The 11385-nt window shown below is 38.6% G+C and overlaps 1 protein-coding gene across 3 annotated transcripts in view; it reads right to left on the bottom strand.

Annotated features, from left to right (window-relative positions):
* Positions 1-8113: 8113 nt before the first annotated feature.
* jag1a (jagged canonical Notch ligand 1a) overlaps positions 8114-11385 on the bottom strand; it is a 37408-nt gene continuing 34136 nt past the window's right edge. For 2 of the 3 annotated variants that reach the window (XM_084684869.1, XM_084684870.1), the window contains exons 24-26: positions 10559-10690; positions 10227-10377; positions 8114-9985 (exon numbers count right to left, since the gene is read on the bottom strand). In XM_084684869.1, the coding sequence (XP_084540995.1) occupies positions 9468-9985; positions 10227-10377; positions 10559-10690 (801 nt within the window). In that variant the 3' untranslated portion in view covers positions 8114-9467. The remainder of the gene's footprint in view (positions 9986-10226; positions 10378-10558; positions 10691-11385) is intronic. The other variant, XM_084684871.1, reaches the window with a different exon arrangement.

The following is an 11385-nucleotide window of genomic DNA, read 5'->3' as shown; positions in this document are numbered from 1 at the left end:
GATTTAGCCATAATAATATGCGTATTGTCTTCGTAGACTCATTATAATGGATTGCTCAGATGGCGAGAATATCACCACTCTCTTTCGTCTTTTCCGCCATCATACCGTTAGAAAATCATGGTTTTGGTGATCGACCTTTCCTGCCTTTTGAAGTAGGACGTGCTCGTGCACTTGCCCTGATAAGTTTAGCCTGATTGAAATTAACCACATGATTTGGATGCGGATCAGCCGTCGACGAACCGATATTTACAGTTCTCAGTTAGTTCGCTAATGCTAACGGGCTAAAGGGACAATTGATTAACTAAAGAGAACTTGGACTTCACTACGGGTGGGTAAATGCATGTAAAAAAATGTATTTTATTAATTTTGTTATCTCCCGTGCAGGGGCCCCCTAGTGGCCGGGGCCCAGGGTAGCAGCCCCTCCTGCCCATTGCACAAACGCGGCCTTGGCCTGGAGAAACATGATGGTGTTAAGTTCCCATTGAGTGTTGGCATGAGCACCCTAACACAGACGAGCCAACAGCAGCAACAGATAACTCAGACAATCACACTACTATTCACAAGAGCTTTATAGTTCAAACTCCTTGTAACTGAACACTTCAAAAACAATATTATCCTATGCCGGAGAAATGCTATTAGAATTAGGAAGAAATTAGATTAAGCTAGAAAATGTTGAAAAGAATAGGATTGTAGTGTAACATTGAATGTCCACTGAAAAATATCTTGTATAATGAATAGTCTGGAACTGTTATGAACTGTAGACAAATATTTTATTAAACAATATTTGTATTACAAAAGATTGTCTTTAGACAGAATTGGTATAGAACTGTATAGGAGTGTAGTTCACATCCTACATTAGATTAATCTTGGTGGATTTCACAGCACCACCTACACCTTGATGCATTGTTGTTTTACTAGTAGAATTGCCATGTCAAATGTGGAACACACATACAAAATATCATGATGATTTGCTAGATCTTCTTATGCTAAGCTAAATCAGCCAAATGTATCAGGGATCTTTTGAGCCTCTTGTGGAATGTGTGGACCAATGTTTAGACTTTGTGTTTGAAGAAGAGCAACACCATTGAGAGAAACCAAACATCATACACGACTGTAATACAGTTGCTTTCCTACTAATTCCCTCTCAACATGTTCACTCAAAGGGTAATAATGTTGAGATTATAGACCTGCAATAATTTCCACTACACTTGTATTTACAGCAGTCTGATCTTTAAATGTATAAAGAATGACCAAGCTAGTTCATATATCTGGGTAAAGGGGAGAAAAAATGAATCAAGCATCTAGGACTGCTGATTCATGTCTTCCATCTCCCATGATCTCTCAATCACCCTGGAATCTGCGACGGTGACCCCTTCATCCTCTGCCAGGAACCTCGGGGTGACCATGGATGACAAGCTCTCCCTCACAGCCCACATTCACTGTGTTTCCATGATGGTGTCAATTCGAATCTAGCTTCATTCGGACAATGCAATTTTTTGGGGCAACTGCTTTTATCCTAATATATATGGCAGTGAATAAACCGAATCATTGGCTGAAAGCATGTCATATCCCAGTATGATACGTGGCGCTGTTTTCATTACAACTAGTGGTGATACAGCCCTTGCTGCTTGACCTCTTCACCCCTACCAACAACAACAACATCAACATTTCGAGAAAGACGGCGAACGGAGAGCAAGGTGAAGCTACGTCCCTCTACATTTCGTGCATGATGACAATAGGAGTACTGCAAATGCAAACGGCGCTATTGGCTCCCCTTACAAAAAATAAGTATATTAAAGTATACTATAAGTATACTAGAATAAGGATAGTACACTTTTGATATACTTTTAAGAAGTATGCTTAGAAAATAGTTCACTTTTAATATACTTTTAAGAAGTATACTTAGAACATAGTTTACTTTTAGTATACTTTTAAGTATGCTTTGAAAATAGTTCAATTTTGAATACTGCAAAGTAGCCTGTGTAGTGCACTTTCAGTTCATCAAGTATACTTCCTCAAGTACTTCAAAGTATACTTTGGAATACTCTAAAGTAGCCTGTGTAGTGCACTTTGAGTTCATCAAGTATACTTCCTAAAGTACTTCAAAGTATACTTTGGAATACTCTAAAGTAACCTGTGTAGTGCACTTTGAGTTCATCAAGTATTCTTCCTAAAGTACTTCAAAGTATACTTTGGAATACTCTAAAGTAACCTGTGTAGTGCACTTTGAGTTCATGAAGTATACTTCCTAAAGAACCTCAAAGTATACTTTGCAATACTTTCAAGTGCACTTTCATTTAATGTAAGTACGTTAACAAGTAAACTTCTAAATGTAATTTTACTATTATTTACTAATGTATTAAAATGTTTATGGGCCCCTCAAACGCCTCAGATCTTGAGTCACTTGGCTAGAACGGGGCCCTCAAAATAGTTTACTGCAGATTCGTAGCTCTTCACTACGTACTTAATAACGTACTTTTAAGAAGTATGCTTAGAAACAGAAAATGGTATACATTTTTTCTGGAGTAGGATGTATGTTTTCTATTATTATACAGCAAAAACAGTCCAAATAATTTTTAAGTACATTACAGGTTACATTTTTTAGATCCATCTCATTCTAATTATTCATGTCTATGAAAATCTAATGCATTGCACATTGAATCTTTTTTTGTTACTGAAGCTGTAACCTTAATTACTGCTAAAACATTCTGAAACCCTATACTCTGATACTAATAATTATCAATTGGAGTATTAATGGAAAAAACGAAAAAGCTACTTGAGAATTTGAAGGTTATACTGTCAAACTGACTGAAGAACGAAATAACGATGTGAAATAATGAAGATAGTGTGGCTCATTGGCTAGTCAATTCCCATAATGCAAGGCGGTAAATAGTGTTAAAATTTGCTGATAAGTTTGCCGTTTGTTCGAAATACAAATGTAACTTAATGAATTTTGTTTTTTAAATGTGTCTGCTTAGAATGTAGTTTTGTTGCGTGGTAATTGTCATTGTTGTGCTGGTTTACCATTGTAACCATGAGTTAAATGACTGTTACATTTGATAAGAACAGCTGGATTCTAGGAATATTATTGAGTATGTAGTGAAGATCTAGGAACTTGCAGCAAATAATTAGCAAATTAATAATCTGAGGCGTTTGAGGGACGCCTCAGATCTTAAACATTTCATAAACATTTCAACATTAGTAAATAATAGTAAAATTATATTTAGAAGTTTACTTGTTGACATACATACATTAAATGAAAGTGCACTTGAAAGTATTGCAAAGTATACTTTGAGGTTCTTTAGGAAGTATAGTTCATGAACTCAAAGTGCACTACACAGGTTACTTTAGAGTATTCAAAAGTATACTTTGAAGTACTTTAGGAAGTATACTTGATGAACTGAAAGTGCACTACACAGGCTACTTTAGAGTATTCCAAAGTATACTTTGAAGTACTTGAGGAAGTATACTTGATGAACTGAAAGTGCACTACACAGGCTACTTTGCAGTATTCAAAAGTAAACCTTGAAATACACTACAAGTGTACTTTAAAGTGTACTAAATGACCTAAAAAGTGGGCCAATTCAGTTTACTTAGTACAAAAAAAGTATATAAATAAGTACACTGCTAGTATACTTTAAGTAACATGATAATAGTATACTTTTTATACTAAGTATACTTACAAAATAAACTTGAAGTATACTTCTTTTTTGTAAGGGTTGCGTTGTTTGTTTGTTTCTGCCGGGCCGGCTGCCGGCAGTGACAACTTATCGTCTCTTTTGACTTCCAGGTCACGACCTGGGAGGGAGGGGGAGGGCGGCGGGATCTCAAGCATGCGCAAAGACCCAAAGTTAAGTTAATAGCCCAGTTCACCGTTTACAAGCATGCAATGTCCAAATTATCAACCGACTCGGACCGAGTTATCTTGGGGTGTCGATCGGATCGTAGTCGGACCGCAATTATTTGAACAAAGGTGTTTACAAAATAGGGATAATTCTAATTCTGTCCAAATAAGACAGTAATTTGAATCCATGTAACCACGGTGATTGCTGCGGTCTCCCGGTCGTGTAAATTCACTCTCTACAACATCCGGAAGATCAGGAGATACCTGTCTGAACATTGCACCCAGCTGCTAGTCCAAGCACTTGTCCTCTCAAAGTTGGACTACTGCAACTCGCTGCTCGCCAGTCTCCCAGCATGCGCAACCCGCCCTTCCAGAGGATTCAGAACGCGGCTATCTACCTAGACGCTCCCATGTTACCCCGCTCCTCATCTCCCTCCACTGGCTACCCATCACGGCCCGTATCAGATTCAAGACTCTGGTACTGACCTTCCGAGCAGTAAACGGGACTGCAACCGACGACATCAAGTCTCTCCTCCAGCCTTACACCCCCACCCGCCACCTACGGTCTTCTTCTGACAACCGTCTGGTGATCCCACCGCTCAAGAGCGCCGGTCACAACACAAGCTCTTCTCCTGTCTGGCCCCCCAATGGTGGAATCATCTTCCCACCTCCATCAGGGACTGTCTCCCCACCTTCAAGAAAAGGCTCAAGACTCACTTGTTCCGGGAGTACAACGGCACTTAAGAATGTTTGGCTGGACCTGATGTTTGTTTCCTCCAGGATCACAATGACTCTTATTGAGAGACTTGTTGCTCTTGTTGGTTAGTTGTAACGGATTTAAATTCTTGTACTCGCTGTGAAATATTCTTACTGTTGATTGTTTTTCACTTCAAGTACACTTTTTGAGTTTCATGTTGTTTAATTGTAACTTGTTTAACTGCATGCTCTTATGGTTCTTCCCTTTGGCACTTATTTGGTTTTTACAATATATGTGTCAGAAATATTAATCTATCAAGCATTGCACATTCAGTCGGTGAACAAGTTTAAGAAAGCCTTATTGCTTGCGGCCGGCCCACAAGGAGACAAAAACATCACACACCATTGTGCTACAAAGTTTGTCTGCTAGCATGTTGTGCTAGCTAGCTATTTAAGCAGCCCCACTCTTTACAGTCATTGGTTAAGACAAAGGCATGCAAATGTTCCATGGCTCTTCTTCATTGGCTCCTTGCGTAGACCTGGTGCGCGTGTGTGCGTGCGTGTTTGAGTGTTAGCGTGTGTGTGCCTTTTGACCCCTGTAAGCTTGACTACATGATTCACCCAACACAGATAATGCCAGACATCTTTTATGGCCTCTCCCTACACGCAAGGAATGCTGAACACAGAATAATTCTTATACAGGTAAATGTGTTAAATTTACTGTCTGAAAGACAGAGAAAGAATGAAGGAGTGAAAATACACATGAGAGACACACATGAAGAGTTTGTAGATTTGAGTATTGAGGAGTGATAGTGATAAGTAATTGCCTTGGCTTCACCACCTGAATACGTTTGCAGCACTCTCTGTCATACTAGGCTTCAGAGTAAAGTGAAAGTTTTTCCCTCAGGCACTTTTTACTTTGTGCAGGTAGTGGCCAGCCTGTCCCACAAGGCTTTGCTCCACGTTTACCAACCCTGAAGCACAGGGAAGGGGAAATACAATTGCTGCAATGACAACGCCTTTGTCACACCGCAAACTATTTACATGGAAGAGCAGAAAAATGGCATCACAAGCAGTTGTCTTTCACTCAACACCACATGGCCACACATGAACTGCTATAAACCAGCACACTCTGAGCAATAGGTTTGTCTCTTTTAAAGTTCTCAAAGGATGGACCGCACAAATACACAGATCCACAGCAGCCACTCATGGTAGTTGTTATCAAACTTAAATTGAGATGCATGCATGGCCAGTCTATGAACAACATTTGGAAACTTCGTAAAAAGTTTGACGAAAGTAGGAAATAAAGTGGACTCCAAAGTTACTGGCACCTCTGACTGTCAATGCACAATCGATACTCAAACAAATATTAACAATATTATTACAGAGAAAAAACTCAAAATACCAAATTACTCTTCTAATAGAGCCCATACAAATTATGTGTTGATTTAATTTCAAAGTAAATTTCCCCCAAATTAAAGTTTCACAATTAAAAATTATAACAACAAATAAAGATTATTGCAAATAACATTGACCAAAATTAAACACTGAATTCTACTTTTTGGCACTTATCTCATTCCTAAGGACCTATGTTGAGTCGTGACATCTCTTCCTGTTTCACTGGAGTATAAAAATGTGTGCGAATGAGGTTGATATATGTTGATATATGATGTTGTTAGCTGCTCTCCCTATAATATATACACTATTTCTACGTTGCTCTGGATAAAATGTCCAAAAGATGAAACATTAACAAAAACTGACTCATTTTTCTGTTCTGCACTTTAAAACTCGACCACTGCCATTTACTTTGTGTCATAAATTTCTATTCACATTTTGTAGAGCTAATTCAACTACCATACTTTACATATATACTAGTTTTCTATTAAAATTAAAATTATGTAGGTAGACCCAATATTTTATAACAGTTTATAAATAAAGCACACTGTTTTTGAAGGTTTCTTTGCAGTTACATAAATCTCAAGTTTGGAAATGTTTCCCTGGTTGCTATGGAAGTGTGTGTTGCTTTTTATAAATGCTAGTAGGTTTAAATCTTGTGATACAGTGCACGTTGAACACTGAAAACATATCTGATGGATAAAAAGTTAAGCGAAGGAGAACAGCTTAAACAGTCATTGGCCTCTTCAGTCCTCCTCTCCCTTTCTTTTTCTGTGTTCGTTCCAGCCTGGGGGAGTGTTGACATCATGAGTCTCTCCCCTCTCTCCCGACTGTTGCAGTTCTCACAGGCTGAGTCATGTAAATGTACGCACACACAGACATACACACACTCTTGCTTATATCCAGCCGCACCCCTCATAGATCATGTGCTATGAAAACAATATGAGTTAGTAGTCTATGTGTGTACTGTATGCTTGTCTTCGCAGACAGACACAACAGTCTTGCTTAAATGGCACAGAACTTTGAGCTCTCTTTTTTCACCTTCCTTAAAAAAAACTTGAGGTATGCATGTATGTATGAGAGCAGTTTTTTGTTCTTCAACAGGCAGAATCACGTTTCCAAGAAAGATGGATGCAGTTTATTAATACAGCAACAGAACATTTGCATCCAACACAGTGCAGTGTTGTGTCCCAACCATGGTTACCTATTTTGGAGCTTTGAAGCAGTTATAGCACATTGATATTGATTTCATGACCGCAAAAAAAGCTTTCTCCAGCTTTCCTATCAAACATGTAATCGTTTGGATGGTTTTGTATATATATATATATATACAGATACCAGGACAATATTGGAGTGTGTGTGTGTGTGGGGGGGGGGGGCTTACATAGGGAAGAGAAAACACTCTCATTTGTGAAAAGACGTAGAAGAAAAAAGGCAGGAAGTCAGACATTCTGGAGTCAGCTGAGACCACAGCAGTGGAGAGTAGAGTGTGACTGGGCTTTACAAACATTATGGGGAAACGTTGGCATGGGAATCTCTGCATCCCAAAGAATAACACAGAGCAAAAAAAGGAAAACAGGGCCATAAGCCCAAACGCCGATCCAACAGCCTACACCAAAAACATCCCAAGAGAGCATATTGAATTGCTTATCAACCACCATTTTTGTGATAAATGGTGCCACCTTAAAATATTGTAATTACAATAAAGTGCACTTAAGTAACGCCTTACTAATTTGAACCGCAGCATAAAACCTAGCATAGCATAGGACCCCAGTGCACTGGGTTCAAGGAACCATTTTCAAGTTTAGCAGACTATGGCAGAAAAGCTTGCTTGTTTTTTGTTTCATAAGTGTCTCATGCTGTTTATTTGTGAGAAAGACAGACTTGTTCCCACGCAGGTTCCACAGTGTACGGACCCTTTTAAATGCTCTCACATGTCTCAGGAGATGTGTGTGTGTGTGAGGACAGCGATGGTTCGGGGGCCACAGACAAAGTAACCTCTGTTTGGCTTCTCAGAGAAACGCATCATTAGCCTTGTTGTCTGGGCTAGAAGTGACTTGCATAACAACCCGGATCTTTGCCAAAGAAACCCCATTGAAAACACCACTTGTCAAAGTATTTTTTTGTACAAAATATTTAATAAATATTATTTTTCAAAACAAGACTTTATTGCCAGGATCCTCAAAACAAAATACTTTATTCTTAAGTTCTGAAATTCTAAAATCAAATGTACAATTTGTTTTGATTTATCCTCCATTATAAAAGATCATAAAAAGGGCAAACTACTGAAATAAAACATCTTCACAGCCTCTTGATCTCCAATGAATTGAAGGCAATGTGTCACATGACAGTTTTACAGTGTTCTTATTGGACGCCTCTCTTCAAGTATTAACTTTATTCAAATGTATCACCATTACGCTAATAAATGCAAATAGTAATTACAAATACATCAAAATAAGGTTTTTGGATTTGTCTTCGAAGGATTCAAGGACATTTATGAGTCCCATACTTTACACTTTGTTGTGTACTCACACTGTACATGCAGACTTGCTTGTTCCCTTAAATTATTTTTTTGGAGTGGCAAGCAATGTGTCTGCTCCTTTTTTACTTATAAGGACCCTGCAGCAGCAACATCATTGTATTACTATGTCATCTGTCACCTTGCTCCCATTTATATTTCAGTACTTACAATAAACATCCTGGCACATTCAACATAACATGGTATCCAACAACAAACTAAATGTACAAAATGTCAGGATTTTTTTTTCCAGGCACAAAAATGCCCATCCTATTGTTAAAAAATAAACTATTCTTTCAAGAACACTTTTGGCATTTCTGAAACATACTGAAACAATATTTCAATCCACAAAAAAGGATGTTGGAAGCTTACAAAGCTGTCAAACCTTCAAATCTAAACAATGAATATAAATAAAAGGAATGATATTTTAAGGCTCTTTATTATTAAGTTAATAAACCAAATATACACAATGATTAATTACAAATATGTACAAATCTATACAACATTCTACATTGACACTTAAATTCTTCATATTGGCAGAAAATGCTGACAGACTCAACCTGCCCCAAAACAAAACATTTAATTGTAATAAATATTTTCTTTTTGATATTTGCTGTAGTATGGCACTGCACAAGCCTATCAAAATACAAAACTAGTTCCAAGCCAGGATCCTACATAGATATTGCTTGCACAATACTATTGGGACAAAAAAGAATTAACAGCTTTCAGAACAACTTAGAATTGCTTGTTAACCTACATTGCTTTGTCCCTTTACACAAAGCAATGCCTCAGAACTAGATTTGATTCAGACGTTAACCTGCAGCACCTGGAAATCCAGCCAACCACAGCCAATTGTTTTTTGCTAGTCTAAACATACTTTGCTTGTCAAAACATAAATTAACCAGGGAAAGATAAAAAAATATTTTTGATTCAAAAACAACCGTATGAACTATGGACTGTCCCCTGTATCGACTGTCTAGAGACAGTGAAACCATCTAATAAGACAGCTTTACACTATACGATGTACTCCAATCGGTTTAAGCTCTGTGCTGACTCCAAATCCCTGTTGTCCTTTTTGTTAGTCCAGTTGGGTTGTTTTCCAGATGTTTGTTGCAGGCTTCTGTCCTCTCGGTCCACAAGTGTGTACGCTGGCTGCCTGGGAAACCTTGCCTTCTGAAGCCTCTTCTCCGACTCCTCATCTTCTGAAAGCGTCCCGACATCGGAGTTGTTTGTCTGAATCTTGGCGTTGACCGAGTTCTTGTCCTCAAAGAAGTGTGGGTGGTGGTGTTGGTCTTTGCCTGGAGGCAGGCTGCCAGAGGGGTTCTTCTCTATGGGGTTCTTGATCTGGTTGAGCTGCTCTCGGACATTGTTGACAGCATTGTTGTCCTCGGCGGTCACTGGCATGGCCTGGGTGTTGACCCCCGTGTGGTTGCTCTGCTTCCGCCGCCGTTTGAGGCACCATAACAATGCAGAAGCAACGACCAGAACCCATATAACAATCATCAGGGAAACCAGAAGAGGCACCATGTAATCTGCTGGGACAAGAGAGGGATACAGGGATGAGGGTGATGACAAAACTAAAATATTGTCTGAGCAAAGTTACAATTATCAAAACATGTCGATTACAATCCTGGAACAGAAAGTCATCAAATGGTGGGTTGATATTGGAAAACCTCAACTGGTTGAGCAAAACTCAAAAACTAAGTCTGCTAGCTGGGGGAAATTCCATGTTCAATATCCAACCGATGTGCTTGAAAGGAAGATGTTTCTTACCGCTGGGAATGTGGCTTTGTCTCCTCTGGACGCGGACCTCAGCGATGGACGTGATGATAGTGTTGTTGCCGTTTCTCTTGCTGACCAAATCAATGATCTTGTCGGTGATCTCCTTGATGGGCGACATGCCTCTCCTTGGATCTTCTGTTGACTTAAAATATCAGAGAAACTTGTATTACTCGTTTTTCCTGACTATAAAAATCACTTCATCCTACTAAGAGGAAACATAACCTCACCATTACTCGGCATAAGCTACTTGGCTAAATTAATAACACAAAAAGCACAAATTCTCACACAAATTAAATTCTGACGATAATTCAGAGTGAACTTACGATGGTGACATGAATCTCGTTATTGGCGGTGAGCGCTGGCTCACAGGTCATGGAGACAGAGTACTCTGACGAGACGTTCCTCACCACGTACAGGCTCCTCAACTCGTTGCAGATGTGCTCCACGGTAACGCCCTGGAACATGCAAAGATAGAAAGGTTAGAGGTTAAAGGAAACCAAAGCAAAAGCTCGCCCAGGTGAAAAAAAGTATACTTAAGAGTATTTCAAGCATATTTACATATTCAATAGTACATTTTAAATACACTAAGAAAACAGTGACGTGCGGTGAGGTTCGTGGCTGGGGAGGCACTGACACTTTCAAAGTCAGATTAACATATTAATTCAACAGAGCAGCATCAATTCACCATTCAACTGGCTGCTTGACTTGACTAATGTGATTCATATCCCATATCAGCATTCTTTACACACACATATTTGGCCAAAGAAAAGCGTTACATTTATAGAGGCTCAGCATCCTCCGTGTTCTTAATTTGCCATCACAATTCCACAATTAATACTCATTCAATAGAAATGAAAGTATATACAGTCCATAACTAAAAACATTTCTTATCTGGTTTTATATAATTTTGTTATCTTCTTTCCCGTCGTTTGAAGCAAATCTTTTAGCTCCGGGCATCGATCTTCCATGATTTATCACTTCCAGTTTTGATTGAAAGTCCAGTTTTGAGAAATGTTAAACTTATATATATGCAAGATTATAAAAATGCTAGATTATAAACTTACCATATATATATATATATATATATATGTATAAAATGTTATAATCAGTCAGGGCAAAAAAAATAAACTATAGGGTACACTTTTTCTAT

This window comes from Hypomesus nipponensis, chromosome 21 (genome assembly GCF_054491055.1).
Source record: "Hypomesus nipponensis isolate SF chromosome 21, ASM5449105v1, whole genome shotgun sequence".
Classification (NCBI taxonomy): Eukaryota; Metazoa; Chordata; class Actinopteri; order Osmeriformes; family Osmeridae; genus Hypomesus; species Hypomesus nipponensis.
The sequence above is the reverse complement of the archived record's forward strand: the minus strand, read 5'-3'. Positions and strand labels throughout refer to the sequence as shown.